This window comes from Perognathus longimembris, chromosome 13, assembly GCF_023159225.1.
Source record: "Perognathus longimembris pacificus isolate PPM17 chromosome 13, ASM2315922v1, whole genome shotgun sequence".
Lineage (NCBI taxonomy): Eukaryota > Metazoa > Chordata > Mammalia > Rodentia > Heteromyidae > Perognathus > Perognathus longimembris.
Genome location: NC_063173.1, coordinates 35,155,814 through 35,176,324, shown reverse-complemented (window position 1 = coordinate 35,176,324; position 20,511 = coordinate 35,155,814). Strand labels below are relative to the sequence as shown.

General features: G+C 34.6%; 1 protein-coding gene across 1 annotated transcript in view; it reads right to left on the bottom strand.

Moving 5' to 3' along the window:
- Dnajc24 (DnaJ heat shock protein family (Hsp40) member C24) overlaps positions 1-20,511 on the bottom strand; it is a 39,139-nt gene that overhangs the window by 14,543 nt on the left and 4,085 nt on the right. Inside the window, exon 3 of the mRNA XM_048361667.1 lies at positions 1,437-1,575. Coding sequence (XP_048217624.1) covers positions 1,437-1,575 — 139 coding nt within the window. The remainder of the gene's footprint in view (positions 1-1,436; positions 1,576-20,511) is intronic.

Below are 20,511 nucleotides of genomic sequence, written 5' to 3'. Positions count from 1 at the left end.
CATAGTAAAAACCAGTGAAGATATACAAAAGCATCTTACTATGACATACTCATGTATAATACAAAAGCATCTTACTATGACATACTCATGTATAACAGCTTCAATTATCTCATGTGAACTTAGGTCTTAAAGGATATATCTATAAGGGGCTGGGAATATGGCCTAGTGGCAAGAGTGCTTGCCTCGTATACATGAGGCCCTGGGTTCGATTCCTCAGCACCACATATACAGAAAATGGCCAGAGTGGCGCTGTGGCTCAAGTGGCAAAGTGCTAGCCTTGAGGAAAAAAAAAAGAAGCCAGGGACAGTGCTCAGGCCCTGAGTTCACGGCCTAGGACTGGCCAAAAAAAAAAAAAAGGATATATCTATAGACAGAGTTTATTATTAAATAAATAAACCCACATCTGCATTTTTTTGCCGCAAATACAGTTTACTGAAGAGAATCTATACCAAACAGAAGATCCAATATCTAAGCCATATTTGAAAAGGTAAAGTATATACGTCAGGTTCTTAACACTGCCTTTATCCCATAATGATGTATTTCTCAAATCAAAATTTCATAACCTTAATATCAGGTGCTATAAAATCACTTGATAGTGCCAGTATAAGGCAGGAAGGAGATTTAATAAACTCAGAGATGGTAAGCTTTTATCAACACATTCCAGTCAATGTTAATCGTGATGTACTATTGGAGAGAGTGAGTGCTCTTCCCACGGGCTGTAACTGATTATTGACTCTCTCCATTAGCATGTACGGGGCATATTGAAGGTCCAGATAGAAGGGCTGAGGGATTCCTGTCCCAAGGCCGTGCTGGAAGACAGCCTATCACTTCATGTAAGCATGGTCCATGTGTGACAAACCTGACCTACATTTCTCCCTTTCTTTCTCACAACAGCCTGTCACTGTTTTAAGAAGCTATTTTCAAAAAAAAGAAAAAACTGCTTAAGCAATGTGCATTCCTAATGTATCATTTATAGCAATTTCAGAAAGAGAATTTTATTCTAGATAATCATGAAACCTAGCCTAAAATGAACTCAAATGCAGCTGAGTGCTTTATGATGCTATTCTGCCTCGTATGTTCCTTTAAACTGCCATTTATACAATAGTCTCAGAAACATTATATTAAAACTGTAATACAACAGAGTTTTGTGTAATACACACAAAACACATTAACAATGTAATAAACATTTTAGCATATGTTTATAGAAAGCAGTTTTCACTTTATAAGACGCCATATCCTAGAACTTCTGTTAACTTCTCAATGGATACACAATAATCACAACTAAGACAAAAGGCATAATTAAAAGCAATGATAGAAGAGAGGGGTAAAGGTGGCAATAAGATGGTGAAAATGCTGGAAAATGCTCCCCAGGAGTAGCTGCAGACAGTGTTTCAAGACCTGCTCTTGAGCTATGGGTCCTCACCATAAACACCTACCATGCCGCTGCAGGTCATACTCTTTTTTAGTCTCTTCATTCCCTAGAATTTTCCATGCCTGATCAATTTCGATGAACTTCTGTATATGTTCTTCCACCGTTCCTGCTGGCACATCTGTACTTTGTTTATCTGGATGATACTGCCAATCAAAAACAAGGAAGGTGGTAATGGTGAATAGGGGGTGTTGATTGGGAGTAGGTTAAAAAAAAGTTGTAAGATTGAGCTTAACTGAAGAAAGAAGGCAATGAGAAGATGAAAACTAAGATGCCAAGGCAATGAGACAATAGTGCTGGGCACAGGAGACAACTGCCAGGTTAATTAGACCATTGGAGTAGCTATAAATCCACCAGTGACATGATCTGTCACAACGTACAAAGACAGAATTTTCTGGATAATTTGCTCATGGAATCATTGGTCTCATGGACAATTTGCCTACAGAGGATGACTAACACAAATAGAAATAGGTACATGCAGAAGAACAGGACATGAAAAACAAAATGCAGACTATGCAGAGTAAGCATTCCTTATAAAAATTGGCTGTATATTTCACTACCAAATGGACTACTAAGTTTTTCTTATGAAACTATGCAATCATAGTTTAAAATAAACTGTATTAATTATATAAAAAAAATCAGAATGAGCCAGGTGGTGCTGTCTCAAACCTGTGCTCCTAGGTACCGAGAAAGCTAAGCTCTGAGGACCATAGTTCAAGGCCGGAAAGTCTATGAGACTCTTATATCCAATTAAGTACCAAAAAGGCCAGAAGTAGAGAAGTGGCTCAAGTAGTGAGGCACTAGTCTTGAGCAACAAAATTCAGAGACAAGAGCACAGGCCTTGAGTTGAAACCCCAAGAATGGCATATTCTTCCTCAGCTACGACTTTAAGGTTACAAAATTTCAAATTGTTACTGGAAATTGGTTATTCTAGGTCAGATTTACAAAACAATAAATTCATTAGTCTGTGAGTTTCTGAAAAGGATTGTTAACGTTTTGAATATGCAATAATTCATACTGTTTAATCAAACCAGAAAGTTTTACATGAACTCATTAATTCTCAAATGCTAATATAATATGATTCACTGAATAGCTCACTCATAACTATCCCAGCTTTCTTTTTCTCTATAACTCTTTTTTTAAAAATCAATTGTTTTGAAAGAATCAATATGACATTTGCTTTTCAAACAAATGAGAAAATGTTATTCAAATTTAGAGACATTTTACTTAAAACAGAGTAATAGTGTGTAAAGATGATTAGGGTAGTAACCTTGCTGTGATTCAGTATTATTCCACATAACTTATTCAAATGTGCCACTAGTATGTATTTAAGATACGGTTATGTGTGGAAACTCTTAGCCTCAATATGTCATAAGCATCAAGTAAAGCTTTAGAGAAATTATTCTAAGCTTTTAGCTGAAGAGAAGGAGGAGTACAGATTTAAAACTAGGTAATTTCTAATAGGCCACTACAGAAAATCTACTTGGGAAGCCTGATCATGAACCAACTTCACCAAGATTCCCCTATACAAGAATTAGGGCCTGATTATCCCAAACTGAAACCCATCACTAATTTATTATGAGCCATATATCAATTCAATTTATTTCCCTATTTTGGTATTTTCTTGATTACTACTGAAACAAGTAGATTACTATCCATGGCTTTTTAAAGTCCATTTTGTTGTGGTATAAGAATTCAATAGTCTATGCCATCAACTTAATGGATATATTCTCTGAAAAAAATGGCAATTATAGCAAGAAAATCAGTGTGTCATTTGGGTGCTAAAAGCCTAAGAACAATCTGTTTTGACAGCAAGTTGCAGAAAAATGAAGATCTAAAAAGAAAGAGCCTGTGTTAGGTTGATAATGGTCACAGTAACATTGATAACAGTCCAAAATAACAAGTCCAAATCCTTCATTCCTTACTTTATTTGGAAAAAAGAAACCTATGGATGTAATTAAAAGTTTGGAACGGGAAAAATATTCAGAGATATCAAATGGGGTCCCAAATGCAATCAAATTCCTTTTGAGAAAGAGGCAGAATATTTAATATAGAGGACAGAGTCGTGAGTTTATCTTCAAAACTATAGTGATGTAACTTACCATAGACCAAGGAATGCTGAAACAAAAAGTTTCTTTCTACAAAGGGAGTGTAGCCCTGCTTATACCTTAGTCTCAGTCCAGTAATGGGCTATTTTGAACTTCTGTTCTACAGAGCTAAAAAAACAATAGATGTCTGTTTTTTACTACCAAGTCTGTGACTGTTTGCTTCTGTAGCCATGAGGAAACAAAGTCCAGATATCTATACTATAAAGATGGAACACAACAGAAAATGTTAAAAACTTACAACTATGAAGTGTAGTTTTTCTGTTGTTCTTTTGGTAGTCCTGGGTTTGAACTGAGGGTCTAGTAAGTGCTCTAGCACTTGAGTGAGTTACTCTAGCCCTTCTTATAGAGTTTATTTTTCAGATAAGGGTCATGGAATCATTCTAAGACTGCAATCCTACCTCTGCCTCCCGAGCAGAGGGAGTACAGATGCACACCCCGATGTCTGGTACTCAATTCCAAAGTCTGACAAAATGGTGACAAAATATTGTACACTCTTTTGGAGCGTGTATGTGTCTGTGGCAGGACCATGTCTTATACTCAAGGCCTTATGCTATCACAGCTGTTGCTGAGCCATTCCTCCAGCCCAGCTATTTTGCTGGTTAACTGGACATGACAATCATGCAAACTTTTCTGCCTGGGCTGACTTTTATTTGCAAATCTGAGCCTCCTGCCATTTGTGCTCTGTTTGTGTACAGTTTTATCTTAAAATTTTTATATGATTCTTTACTGCCAATGTGAAAAAAAAGCCTCTAGAACATAACAATCCTACAGGGTAGTTTTTTATTTTTCCACTATGATTTTGAAATCTGAGATCTACTTCTAAATGTCATGGTTTATGTATTTTTTTCTCTCAATAATTCCCCCTAACCAAACCTTTCCACTCCTGAGCACTCAAAGCTATCCCAACTTTACATATTCCCATTCACTTACCAAATGAGAGGCAAATGTAATCTAAAGCACTCTGCATTCTAGGGGATTACCATCCCCTTGAGGAACCAAGAATAGACATTAAAAGAAAAGAAATAGCAAGGACTTCCTTACACGACCAGAAAAACTCCAGCTGAATTTTTACAAACAACAAGGGGGTTTGGAGAGGACAACATTCACTACTTAAGCAGAGAAAATAGAGATACCTCAGAGATAGGTTCAAAAATTAATGTTGCAGATTCATTATTTTAATTGACTTTTCATTTTCCATTTCAACTAAATACATTTTGGTAGAATTGGAAGAACTTATTCTAGTGGAAGCAATAAAGTCAAAACTAAGAAAGCAGTAAATCTTGCTAAAACAAAGAAAATTTTAACTAATTAACTTGAACAATAGTCTAGAATAATGATGAAACAGCACCAGGAGCTGGTGGCTCATGCCTGGAATCTTACCTACTCACGAGACTGAGATCTGAGGATCACAGTTCAAAGCCAGGCGGGGGCAGGAAAAATCCATGAGATTCTTATGACCAATTAACCACCAAAAAACCAGAAGTGGAACTGTTAGTGGAAGAGCATTAGCCTTCAGCAAAAAAGCTGAGGGGCAGTGCTTATTCCCTGAGTTCAAGCCCCACAATTGACAAAGGACAAAAGAAGAAAAAAGTTGGAAAAAGCACTTCACAATAAACAAAACAGAGGATGTGTAAATCTTCTATACTGAAAACTGTAAGCTCTTAAGAGAAATCAAAGATCTTAATGAAAGATTCATAGCCATTTGTCAATATTGATAATATTAAGGCAATTTCTATCAAAATTTCCAGAAGGTTTTGTATAAATATTATATTTGTAGACAGTATAAAGTTACAATATTCAAGAATATATATAGTACTGGGATAAAAATACACATATAGTTCAGTAGAACAAAGTAGTCTAAAAATAAACAATATATAGTCAAATAATTTTCTACAAAGGTGTCATAACAATGCAATAAAGGATGTATTTATGTTAATCAGTTTTATGTTACTGTAACAAATATCTAAGATACATAATCTTAGGAGGAAGGCAGGTTTCAAAATTTTAGAAGTTTCAGTCAATGAAATATAAACACCTAAAACATATATATATATACACACACATATATATAGGTGGTGATACATAGATAATGGATGTATATATACATATATATAAGTATATATATATTATCTCCAAATGACCTTTTCTGGTAAGCAACATACAAAGCTGAAATAAAAATGTTGATTTTTAAGGTAAATGCATAAAAATTATATATCCAATTGCCCATAAACATTAATCCTTTACTTCATACTTGTGGTTATTCTGGTTTTTCTTATCTGTTATACATACATTCTATTTTATTTGTAATTGAATCATTTTTTAAATTATAAAAGTGATATAGAGGAACTACAGTTATGTAAGTAAATTAATGAGTATATTTCTTTTTGAACAGTGTCACCTGATTATTGTTTCATTTGTAAAATCTAGACTGAAAATAAGAACTAACAATTAACTATGAAAAGGCCCCTGGGCAAATCTGATTAAACAAAAGTTTAAACTGAAATGATCAAGCTTCTGTTATCAAACCTATCAATATGGATCCTGAGGACCATAGCCCTTTGGTTTTTCCATTATTAATGGAAAATTTTTCATTATTAAGTAGTGGGTTCAACATGAATAAGATGCTAGCTTGCTATTTCTAGTTCTACTAGAAGAATGTTCTTTATACTTCCAATGCCAAACTTACTTCAACATAGTTTCTACATGGTCCCCAAGTCATCTTTAAACAGCTTTCTAATCCATCTTGCCTTAACACATCTTTGACTGTGTCATTCCCTCGTTCATGAATGTTAAATGGCAACATAGTCATAATCAGTCATATTTTTTTATCCTCAAGAAGTAAATCTTTGAATCTCAGCCCATCATTTCAGCTTTATCTATAGAAGTATTACACAAACATTGGATATTAATGCTGTAACTGGGCAGAAATTAAGTGTCTCTTTGCACAAGTATCTCCCACAAATGACTATGAATTTAAAGTATATGTGTAATATTTTCCTCCAAAGCACAGAATTTGAAATGTATTGATTTTAGTCAGCACTACATGGTAGGAGGGACAATTTAGCTTAAAGTAATGTTTTGCACTTTTGTGTCCTTTCTGTCATATTCTTTCCTAGTGAGCAAGCATGATAAGGGCTGACACTATTAACAGATGGGATATAGACCATGAGTATGTTTCAAATAGTTTACAAACTGAGAAATTAAAAAAAAAAACAGCCATTAAGAAGAATTGATGTAAAAGGGTATACTTATAGCTGGGCATTTTCTGGCATGTCTGTAAACCCAGCATTTAGGAGTCAGAAGCAAAAGGACTGCAAGTTTGAGGCCAGCCTGAGCCACAAAATCCTGTCTCTAAAAACCAAAGAAACACTTGTGAAAACTGGATACATAGCTGTTATGGGTTAAGTACTTGTCTCCTGGTAAAATTGGATAGCCATTTTGTTAAGTGGTGGAACTTTTGACAGTGATTGGGCCATGATGGCTTTACCCTTGATGAATGCATTAGTGCCATTACAGAGGGAGTGAATTCCTTAAGAAGGGTGAGTTCAGCCCATTTTCTCTCCCTCTTTCTCTCTGTTCTGCCTTCCTACACGGGATGGTACAACAAAAAGTCTTCACCAGATACCAACTCCTTGGTCTTGGGCTGCTCATCTTCCAGACAATGAGCCACTAAATTTCTGTTCATAATAAATTATCCTATCTCAACTAGTCTGTTATACTAGCATAAAGCAAAGACAGCAGTTGTAACACATATAAGCAAGGCCAAATCCTTAAAAAAGAAATTTCTAATGTTATTTTCTCTACTCTCTTCTAGACTTCCTGAAAGTGTTAATGTTGCACATATCAATTCTGTACCACTAGAAAGCAGATTTTATTAGTATCCTAGCAAAAAAAAAAAAAAAGAGCTGGGCTGTGTTTTTGTTCTTTTTTGTCAATGACTCTTTGGACAGAATCCCATCCAAGTACTGCCTTGGCAAGCCCCAAATGTGACCAATGTTGAATTTCTATCATATCACAGTGGATACACTCTCTGCACAGATTATAATGTAGAATACCACCAAGGAACCACATAAACAATGAAAAATGCTTATTATGGATTATCTTAATTTAGAGATATTAGGCTTTTATGGGTATAATAACCATAATATTTTGAAGCACTCATCAGTAAAGATAATAAAAACTCATTTCTTTGGACAACTGTTGGGAAATAAAAAGGCAAAGGTTAAGTAAAGAGAATTATGAATAATATAAGGAATTAATAAATCTGGCTACAATAACATTTCTCCTGCTTCTTTTGATTCACCAAAGTGTTGAACACAGGACTTAATATTTCACAAAATTAGTATTCTTCAACTTGGATAAATTTATAAAAATCAAAAGCCTTACAACAACCTTACAACAACCTTAACTGATCTCTTGCCAAAGTACGACAAAGAAAAAAATCCTAACAGGATAGCCACTAAAGTGCACTAAAATCTATATTCAGCCCTTAGCAACGTTTCCTAACTCCTTCCCTTTTCATGGCTTTCTCCCATAGCAGCTTCCTCTGCTCTTACTGTCCTTTGCTATTTCAATTTTCCCTTGAAATATTGTCTACATCTCTCATAAGAAGTCTTGTAGCACTGAGACCTGATGAGCTGCCAAAGAGGCAGGGCTCTTTTTAAGGCCTTGCTTTCCTTACACCTGTGAAAGAGATATAAGGAACAAGGAGGCTTGTCTTCAGGCATACTTTGCTGTGACATCACTCCTGTCATCACTTCACTAGAAACCAAGACTCAAGTGTGGATGGAAGGAAGTGTAGGCATGATAATCCCTAAGGGTTCTCTATAAGGAAGTAGAAACAAGCCTTTACAATGAGTCTATCTGGGAATGAAACAGGAAAGAAAGAAGAAAGAGGTTGGAATCACCTTGTCTGATGGCCATAGGTCTTCCCACTGCACTGTCCCCTGGCCCTGCTTGCTGTGATTGGTAATAATTATTATCTTCACAAATTTACAAAACAAGTGTTGATGGGGAGAGAAGAGAGTTTATTTTTGGATCATCAATTAGAACTGCACTATTATTCATATGAAAACCTAACTTTTCATCACTTTAGAAAACTGGAAATTCCTAAATTGACATTATTTAAACAAAAGAAAAGAAATACTAGTCCTCTTTTCCTAAACAGATTTTTCCCCCCAGTTGGGTCCTTCCAGGCATCTTTCCAAATTGGGTTGGTTTTTTTTTTTTTAAAGCATAAATTACCTATGTTTATTAACAGCTTCTACTTAGTAGACCTTTAAAATAAAACTTACTAAACTTTCACTTATAAAACTTATAAAACTTTCACTTATAAAGATACTGAAAGAGAAAATGCCAAATACTGTTACTGAAAATAGTATTAGGTTAAAGAAGTGCTGTAACAGGTGACAACAATAAAAATATATAACCTATGCATTTAGGTGTTATTTAAAACAAGATAACTGGCAGACACAGTGGCACATGCTTGGAAACCTAGTTGAGAGGCTGAGATGGGAAGATCAAGAGTTCCAGGCCAGCCAGAATAGCATAGTGACACACTATCTTTAAGAACTAACACATTAATACCCCTCCTTCTGCCCTTTTCTGGTAAACTACCCAACTTCATGAGTAGGGCCCTAACTTGTTTTTTGGCCTATCATTCATATACCATAAGATTTATTCTTTTAAGATGCCAAGTTTGAATTTTTTAAAGATAGTGAACAGAACTATGCTACTATCACCATAAAGTAATTTCAGTTCATTTTCATCATTCCTGTAAGAAATACTCTGCCCATCAGCAATTATTATTTTCATTTCCCTTACTTTAGCAACCAGTAATCTACTTTCATCACTGCAGATTTGCTTATTATGGATGGAAAACATACACATACAAATTAACTGCAAAGAAAATTCATTGTTTTTAATTTTTATTTTGTTTGTGGGTGTGTGCTGAAAAAATTATACTTTACTCAATTTTTAAGTACTTATAAAATATTTCTTTCTCAGTTCATTTGCAACTGTTGGTAAATAGTTAATAATTTATAAGTCTATATACAAACAAAAATATGTTCTCCTAGAATTTACAATCTAGCTATGTGACATACCAGCAGCCCTTATTAAGGAACCAATGTAAATAGGAGTTTGAATTTAATTAGAATGTGACAAACAGTATAGTTCCATAGTTCTCTGAGAGTGTTAATTGATGTTTCCATGTTTTTACCAAGCCAATCATACTGAAAAAGTAATATGAATAAGTAAAGACCCCTTTGCCTACCAGAATCTTTAACTAGCTCCATTCGTTCAAAGATCCATTTTTAATAGCAATAATATTTTTTTAAGAAACCATTAGTCTTTTTTTTTTTTTTTATCAAATTGAGGGACTCATTCTGAAAACACTGGTAGCTCCAAGAAAGAGAAAAGAGAAAAGGGAAGGAGGAGGACTACGGGTGTAGAAAGTTGAAGAGGTGGTGAAGAAAGGAGATATAAAGGGCACAGGGGCATGGAGAACTAAAAATAAGAAAGAATAAGCAGAGGAAAAGAAACCACTAGGGAACAAAGGGAAGTGACTGGAAAACACTTTAGGAAAACAGAGATACAATATTTATTGATGTTTTCCAAATGAAGAGCTAATTCTGTGGCAACTACATTCAGAGAAGGGGTGGGCGGGGATCTAAGAAATAGAATGAAATGTGCTTGTATAATTAAATCTGGCAAACTTCAAAACAAAGACTTACCACTGTAATGAACTTTGACTTTTTGAGATTTCCTACTCGAAAATATAATACTAAACCAATTCATTTTAGTTTTGCTTTGAAATATGTGCCCATCTAGCATAATTTCTATTTATGCTTGTAATATGATACGAAAACAATTTTAAATACTTTGCAGTATACTACCTAACTACCAGTTAAATAAAGTAAAAAGCCAGACAGAAACCCACTCAAAAAAACAGCTATCAAATAAGTCCTAGGGACATACTCAATATGAGCTACAGAGATTATTCTAAGATAAACACTATCTCCAAGATCCCCAAATGATAATTACTAGTAAAGCACTGTTTGATTTCACTTGCTTGTTTGGTTCAAGAAAGAAATATTTCTTTGTATTATTAAGAACATAAGAAACTGATGCCAAACAAAAGTCATCCCTGCAAAGTGAGAATGGTGATGTACATGCAGAAACCCTACACAGCTGCTCTCCTACAGCAACTCAGGGATCTGCTCTGTTGGCCACCGAGGCCATCAGGTACTAATTAGACGCTGTGTTCTGTCAACGCTTTCATCCTCTTCTTTTATTAATTGATCATTTTGTGATACCAGTACACTGGCTTTGAATTCCCGCAAGTACTTTACCCATGAGATAGAGAAAATATGAGAAAGTAAATATGACAGACCAACTCTATCTCATATTTGAGTCAGCTCTAAAACTCTTTTTTTTTTCTTTTTTTGGTGGTACTGAGGTTGTACTGTGGTGACAATCAAGGCCTACCACTTGTCAGGCTGGCACTGTACCACTTGAGCCATACTTCCAGTCCTGCTTTTTGCTGGCTATTTCAGAGAGGAACTCTCTAAGCCCAGGCTGGCCTTGAACCACAGCTCTGAAGATCTGTTTCTTGAGTAGCTAGGATTAGAAACATAAGCCGTTGGCATCTTGCTTTAAAATCTTTTTATAAAAGTTATCTATTTCTTTTTTTCAGAAATGTTCCCACTGGCCTAAAAACATACAAATTTTCCTTAAAGTACAACTCCTATTGATTTAATTTTATAAACCAGAGGAAAACACTATGGGAATGATATGTATATGAGGCATTGACATTTCCATACATAGTGTATAAAATGGTGGTATTGAACACATAAGACTCCAGAGGTAATGGCAATCTTTAATTCCTACTACTTGGGGACAAAGGAAATTTATCTAAAATAAAAATCAATAACAGGACAGGTTGCTTTAATACTGATAAAAATGGAGTTTAGTAAAGAATAAGCATTTAATAATTGTTGTTAAGTTTAATGAACATAATGTACTACTTTCTGAGATAAAGGGCTAAGTTAGCTTCTTAGGATATAAAGAAAACACATATCCTCTGCGATAATTTTTGGTTTTCGTCACTGCAAATCACTATTATTATGAAGCAGCCGTTAAACACTTGGTAAGAAGTGCTGTAAGACTGTGCAGTAGTAATTCTCTAATGAATCTGTATATAGTGTACAGCGGCAAAGAGTATAAACTAATTCAGGGCTAAGCTTTCTTATTTAGTTTTGTTTCTGTGAGGTACCTACTTGCTTAAAAGATCATCTAACAATAGGTTAGGAATAAAAGTGCTACAATCTGTATTCTTTACACTCTCACACTACATTAAGATGATAACATCAGAAGACAATTCCAAAGATAAAGAGAGTCAAGTGCAACACACTACTGCCACCTAATGCTTAGTAAAATATTGCCTAAACAAGTCAATCATTGATTTACTGTCATCTGCACGTAAACAAATAAAACATGATTTTTCAATATATTTTAATTTTTAAGGCTTTGTGGTTTGGACAGAGAAAATATAATCCACATTAAGCTGGCATCCCAAAAATGGGCTTGTCCTTTCAAATCTACTTATATTACTACCTTAATTTCCAGCTAGATACTGTGCCAGCTAGAAGGATTCAATGATGACTATATTATACAGGATCCCTGCTAAGGGACTCACAGTCTAGTGGGAAGGAGACGACATGTAATGAGTAATTACAATGTGATGGTTAGGTTAAGGAACATTAAAAATGTATCTTTTGAATAAATTAGGGAAGGTTTTGTAATAAAGGTGATACTCAACTCCATATAGGGGGATTGATTAAACAGGAAGTTACACTATGGAGGAACTATGGAATAGTAGGAGGGAAAGGTCATTCCACAAAGGTCATTAACAAAGTCAAGACAGGAAAGTACCAATATAGATATCAGAGTTACAAAGAGAAGAACTGCAAGTCAGACTAAGGATGCGTAAAAGAAAGGCTAGATAGGGAAAAACCAATGGGCAATGTTGCCCTCCATCCTCCCTAACCCTCCTTCTCCTAGCATCCTGTCTAATCCATCCTAGCATCACAGTAGTTTGTCATTTAAACAAAAATATGACTACTATGTTCCTACCATGTAAAAAATGTAGAGTGTTCAAGTAGAGCAAGTTTACGTGTTTTGTCATTCTATAAAGTTCCAGTTTGATTTGAACCAAGTTTAGAAAGAATTTAAAGAAACTTGTCAAGAAATCCCCACATATTTTACTGACCTTCCTGTTAGTTTACTTAACTTGGAAAAGGAACAACTTTTTCAATAAAATGCTAGAATCTCCAGGATTATGAAGTACTCATTTCTGAATGAAAAGACACATTACTATGGGTAATTGAGGCTTTTTTTCCCCCAGTCATTTTGTGGCTGATATCTTTCAAGGCTATTATTTCCTCTTTCCTAAGAAAAAAAAGTATTAATAGGTGTACATTATTATGTACCTCATTTTGTTTTCCTGATATTTTTCTTTAATTGTCTAAGACATGTTTTTTTCTGATCCCAATATTCTCCTTCATAACCCTATTTGAACCTTCCAAGAATATGCCTTCCAATTTTCTGAAAAACCTCAACTGAAAATGCTCCACATCTCTTTCCCCTGGCTATTTGGCTTAAAGTTCATGCTCTACAACTTGTGGAACTTCTTGTTCCACACTTTGGGCTGAATTATTATTTCTACTCAAGGCTGGCACCTCCACCAGCTGAGGCACACTTTCACTTTCTGCTCCATTTTTGGGTGAATTATTATCTCAATGGATATAGACTCAAAGATTAACAGGTATAGGTTAAAAGACTGTCACAGATCAAATTATTTCTATAGGGTATGGCTCCATTTTGTCATCATCAGTCTGTAGCATAGAACATCAGAGCTGAATCTGTAAAGAGTAACAAAAAAAGGGAATAGCTAAAAGAACAAAAATATTCTATTTTATGCTATTCTATTTCAGCAAACCTAGAGCAATTCAGCCAACACATAAAGTGAGAATGCATAAAGTTGATGCTAAGGACAGAAAAATAAGCAAAACACCTTCTGGCTTTCAAGGGCTTTACTTCAGCTAAGGATTAACCACAGCCATAAGTAATTAAGGAGAGAATATAGTGAGATAACAAAAACTAAATGCATCAGTAGGACACCTAGGATGAAGACTTCTCTCTTAACTGTAAGAGAAAAGTTCAGAAGTTATCTAAACTTGTATCTTAATGGAGGGCTTGGTCTCCACGCAGAATAGCAAGGAATAGGGAAGAATGGGAGGAGAAATTCCTTTTTCCAATGATGGTGAGAACGTCATTCAAACTAATTTCCCCAATAAGAAAAACTACAAACCTCACATGAAATGTACTTTTGAATATCTCCCGTCAGTTGACAATGCAATAAGGCCAAGATCAAAGGAAAAATGAATAATCAAGGACAAAGGATAAAAGGTGGTTTTGCTTTGATGCTTAAAAAACACTTCAGAGGCTGGCAGAGGAAAAAAAATTACATGTTATAAGTATAGAAAACACTAAAGTTGAAACTGATTGTGGCCTGTAATCTAGAACTTTTGCTGTTCAGAGGAGATCCACTCTGTTGTAGTGACACAAAGGGGCAAGTTTGATAGATGTAGGAAACGATTCTGCCTTTCACACCAGGTTTTAGGTGTAACTTTTATTCATTTCTACAAATTATTTGCTGGGTCAGCCTACACAGTCCCTTAGCCAATGGGGCTGATTAACACAACTGTTTTCCATTTTTAAAACACTTAGCCAAACCTATTAACAAAAATCACAGATTCTTAAGTTTGTGGGTTTGAGTTGTCCTCTAATAAGAAAGGCCGTAAATTCAAATTTCAACTGCTATTCAGTGCCGCATAGCTTTCCAGGGTTGTCAATGTTTTTAGTTCCTAGATCCAATTGAATCTTTTTTTTTAATCACTCAGCAGCTTTCTTGATTCCTCTTAATATTTACAATGTTTGGTTGGTTAGATGTTCATTTATGTGACACACAACTTTCTCCTGGTTAAATGCCCATTATTTCTGGCTGCACCTTTTCAGTTTTTAAGTGAACAGCCATTCAAAAGGTTTGGGCCTAATTAGTTGTATCTCTATATTCCCATCCCTTCCAATTCTAGGTAATTTCAGAGAGACAATATCAAATCTGTAGCTTCTCCAGAGTCCCACCTGTACTTCTACTTGACAGCTGGAAAGCATCTCAATCCTTCCAAAGACACATGCCAGAAAAGCATCTTTTCTATTAGTTCACTTCCTTTCTGTGAATCTTGTGAGAACTGTTTTCTAAAAAACTACTGCTTTGACCAGGTGGCTTGACCCTTGTTAATTGCACCTTAGTTACATCCCTTTCCTGCTGCACTTTAATGAACACAGCCTGTTAAAAGTTCCTTGAAACTTAGTTAAATCCTGTTAATTAAGACACATCCTTTTGCAGAGTGTGAACCTGAGTTTAGTCAATGTGGGCAAAGGGGCTAGGACAGCTGTATTAGGGATTAAAAGGGAGCAGCCTGCCTGCTATAATAGAGATACTCTTTCTTCAAGTTTCTTCCTACTAAAGAATATCCTATTTACAATCATCACTATTATTTACTAAAATACAGATCTAAATTTTCCTCAAAATATCTTCAGTGTCCCAGAGGATATTTTAGTTTCTTTGTTTTATTTTTGGTCTTTATAGAAGATTTAAACAATCATATACAAATAGGGGAAAATTTAAAATGAACTTAAAACTATGCTAACCTCAAAGAACAAAAACCAACTAAAGACAGATCTGTATTTCAGTTACCTGATTTTTCGTAGTTGTTTCTTCTCTTTCTTTTAAATACTAAGTATTGTTATGTTGGAATGAGTCTTCTAGGTCAGAAGTATGGCCAGGCTCGGGCATTCTTATACCATCTGCAAGATTTTGCCCATATTCTCATTCTGCTAACACTCCTATTTACTTTCCTGGCAAACTGACTATGCCTCTCAAGACTTAGCCTCACCCTAAAACCAAGTATGTGTTGTGATATGTATGTTGCAAATATACATAGATATTATAAAATATAACATAATAATAAACATAGCACAACAACATAAAATTGTTCATCTGTATACCATCTAAAATCATTTTTGTGCATTGTTAACATGTATTCTATTTAATAATGAAACTGACCATACTTTTTTTTATTTGTGATTTACATAGGAAGTCTCACTGAAAAGATTAAACATTTCTATTTCCTAGTACATTGTAAGAATTTTTTAGACATAAATGAATGACTGCTGTACACTATTGGGGTTTATTTTATTTTCAGTAATGGGATTGAGCCTAGGGCCTCAAGCTATATTCACAGCTTGTTTGTCTGTATTCTGTTGAGACAGAGCTTCACCTCATGGTCAGCCTAGACTGCTCTTGAAATTGTGATCCTCTTTCCTCCAACTCTCTAGTAGCTGGGATTACAAGTGTATGATACCACTCCTGGGAAGATTATTGTACATTCTCTAAAAGTAGGTGTGGCAATTTAAGTTAAGCAAAATCAGGAGAATGATGAATATACTGGTAACTATTAGAGAACTACAAGAACACTAGCTAGCTTACAAATAATATATCCAATAATACAACATTTTGAAAGATTTTACAATGTTAAAATGAAAATTTGGGTTTAAAATGGAGGTCAGGTTAATTGTTCTTAAATTTATTCAAATAGCAAAAGCACCTATTTGGGGGATTTCCCAGTTTCTTTAAAAGAAACTGTTCTTTCTTTTTAAAGAAGCTGGGAAACCCCAGCTTCTTTAACACATGACTGGAGACCATATAACTTAGAAAGAACAGAGCTTAATTTCTTACAGTTTTGGAAGCTAGGAAGACAAAGGTTGAGGGGCCCACATCTGAAGAGCACTTCTTGTTGCATCATTACTTGACAGATGGGTGATAATAGCATGTGTGCAGAGCCAAGGGGACCAAATGCATCCTTCTATCATGGACTTACTCCAAAGAAAACTAATCCACACCCACAGTAGCAATATTAATATGCAATTACAAAATTAATAATGAAGATAAAGTTAGCATGAATTACCTACCTAGTAAAAATTCACCATTCAACACTGTTGACTTAAGAGATTAAGTTTCCAACAACATGAAGTTTGGGCGACACATCTGAACCCTAACCTCTGGCATCCTTTTCTGTCAGCCGCTCATACGTTAAGGAACTATCTTTCTCAGTTTGTATTACACTATCAATAAGGCTTCAGATTACCTCAACATAGTCAAGTGTGCCTTCTTGTGTAACTGAATTTTAATTTTAACCATAAGGAAGAAACCATTCATCAGAAGAAAAAGTGATAGTAGAGAGAAGAGCAATGGTGTCCTAACCAGACTATTCCAGTTGTGAACAAGGTGCCAGCCATCTTGATTTCTTTTTCTTAGTCCTTCTCAGCCCCTTTTGTATCTGTTCTAAGTTTTATACTAGTTTACACCCAAGTAATCTGTTAAGTATCTTGCATCCTGTATGACACCTATATGACAGCTCAACAGTTAGCTATGTTAAGAAAAATTACAATATTCACTAACAGGTAAATTCAGAAGAGTAGAACTTCTGATTTTTATTTATAACATTCCTAGACCTTTTTCTCAAAATTCCTAATGCCTAAGTAAGTAACTTTCTTATAATTGAGGTGGTTTTACTTTGTGATGTAGTCCAAAGACCTGTTTAAAGAACTGTTCTTAACTCCTTTTGTTTTTCCCTTTTCTGATGTGGTAATTTTCCTCTGAGTATAGCTGAGATACTCTTTCTATATTCTTTTACAAGATGCTAAAATGTATTACATAAATAAGCTTAATGCCAATATACATATAATCAGTTATAATCAAGAGAGACCTTCGAATGCCCATGTAAGTATTAAGGGGGATTTTATACTCGTCCAGTGTTAAGAATAAGAGCATCTTGCACACTCCCACCTCAAATTACAAGGATTTTCTTAAAGATTAAGGGACATATTATAACAGCAGCATGTAACTTTCCAAGACAATAATTCTTTTCCAGATGAAAGATATCTTGCAATGTTATCAGCAGTAATGGGAAAAGACCTCCAATTTTCAATTTGACAAAGCTTTATCTTCAGTAAACAGCAATTTTCAGATGCACAACTACAAAAAATATGAATTAATATAGCTAATCACTCTGGATCCTGGACCAATTTAAAGCAATGGTTTGTAACAAATTGTTATTAACAAAAACTAAAAAATATTTTAGAAACTGATTTGCAAGGAGAAAAGAAAGCATTGTACTCATACAATAAGCCTCACAATAAAACACTGCAAGGAAATGGTGCTTTTATTTTTATATATTAAATGATCTGGAAACAGACTTGATATATGAAATAAGTATTTTTAAAACTACTTCTGTAGCTCAGAATAACATGTCTTCGAAGCATTTAAAAATATTTCAATGAATTGATAGAATTTTTCAGAATTAGGACCTTAAATAAGCACTACACTTAGAAAAATTGAAATAAAGAAATAGTATTTACTAAGTCAACATGTATTATAAACTCAGCAACCTACAATTTAGCAATATTTTATCCTAACAACTAATTATGTAGGAGGCGTTAAATTCAAAGTCTTCTGAATTTGGAAACATGTATGTACTAAATGTGCCTTTTTATAAAATAAGATATAGACAGATGGTATTAGTCAAATATAATTTTACTTTCCAAGTGTTTTCTGACCTTGTTGAAAAACATATCACAAAAATGTTAACTCACTTTAGAAATCTGGTTTAATTTTTTTAAACTTCTTATAAACATGATAAATGACAGAGATTTTCCTTATAATTTTCTTTTCTTAAATCTTTTAGAAACTAAACTCATATAAAAAGAAACAGGAAAATAATCTCACTCTATAAACTATAATCTAGATTCTCCCTCAAACTACAGAGTAGCAATTAGTCTGATATCACATAATACTATATTCACTGTACCTGAAATATTTTATAGAAATCTAAAAACCAGAACTTTTGCTTTTAAATAGCAAACAGTTTGGGATAGCAATTACAAGAAAAAAGTGTGAAATAATGGGAGAAAGTCTAGAGTCAGAGAATATGTGAAAAAAGCTTAGGTTTCTTTGAACCCTACTAATTGTATGTTTCTGACCAACTAGTTAATTGTCACTATGCCTTAGATTTTTCAATTACAAACATGAGGTATTACTTATCTTACAGAACTGCTGATAGAATGAGAACAGATAACATGCAAAAGCATTTATTTGTAAGATGCAAATATGAATGTTATTAATACTACACTACCATTCTCTTGCTTTCTTAAATAGAATAAAATGAACATAATTCAACTCATGGCCATAATTAAAAATGTAAGTTATTGTGCTAACCTTGAATACAACAAAGTTCAAATAAGCCACACCACAATGTTATTAGACTCTTTTGGTGATTATGTATAGCTCTTTGTTGCCAACTATATAGTCGTTTGCTGGGATTTCTTACTGGCATCTGTAGACATAGTTACCCACCAGAATAATGCTAGTTAAAACTTACTATGTTGTAATTTGTTGCTTTACTTTCATCCTTCTCTGAATACATAGCTTTGCTTTTTTCTACTTTGTTTTTTCTACAAAGGAAAAATCACCAAATGAGGGCTCATCAGCTTTGTGCCACTAAACCAATAAATGAACTAGCATTCATCCTTTCTTCCCTTTCTCCTGTAACAATGGAAATAGGTATTTCCTTTCTCTTACCTAACACAAATCTTTTGGCCTATGCTTGAGGTGCCACCCTGTGCCTTCTGTCATTATTCTCTGTCCCCTATACCTTTAATCCTAAGATTTCTCTTGGCTACTTCCCATCGAATGTAAACATATGCAACTCTCTCCCATCTTTTAAAGAAAAGCTGAATAAAAAAACCTTCATTTGAAAACAAAAAAATCTCACTCTAGCTCTCCTCATTCTTACCTTACAACTCTATGTTCTCTATCCTAGAGGACTATCCCTCTAGTGCACTACTGTTAAAGAAGGTACACAGGAAGAATGAGACATATGAGGAGTTAAAGATTTTAACAAACACATTTGAAAACAATGCATGTGAGTTAATCAGGTAAGGTTGGGATAGACCATAGTAGGCTATATTTAGTAGCAAGGAAAAACATGGAAGACTACCTCTCCTACAGTGTTTAAAAACAAATGCAATTATTATCTTACTCATGTAACTGTAATGCCTCTGCTCATCACCTTTTCAATAAAGATTTTTTAGAAGAGTAAATGAAAATGATTCAGAGCATCCACTAAATACAAAATTAATAAACATGTATCCTTGCTCACTTCCAAAATTTCACTGTAATAACAGTAAAGGTATATTCTTAAAGGCATGAAAACCCAGAGCAGAACAGAAAAATAAGACACCAAAATTTGAGATAGAAAATGGGTCAATAAATGGTATCTGCCATAGTTTGTAAATAGAATGCCCTTCCAAACAACCATGTATTACAGCTAGAGATAAGGTCCTCAGCTGGATGCTATGAAAAAATTGTGTGACTTTTAAGAGTTTGGGCCTAGTTGGATGCCTTTAGGAAATTGAGGGCATGCTCCCCAAGCAGACTGTGAGGATCCTGGTCTCTTAGTTTGTTCACTGGCCACTAGATAAGTAGTTTGCTCTATAACATGTCTCATCACAGGCCCTCAGGTAAAACAATGGGGCCAATCTATCATGGACTGGAACCTCTGAAAGCATGAGCCACAATATAAACTTTTCTCTATAAACTGTCTCAGACATTCATTACAGCAATGGAAAGCAAACATAGTATCCAGTTCAGAATACCCAGGAAAGTTGAGACATACAGCCTAAAGTGAGAGATTATAAAGTGCATTTGTTTCACACAGAAGCCAGAGAAACTGAGGAACTGAACAGATTAAGTATCTTTAATAAACAAAACAAACTAGTTAGGGCACGTCT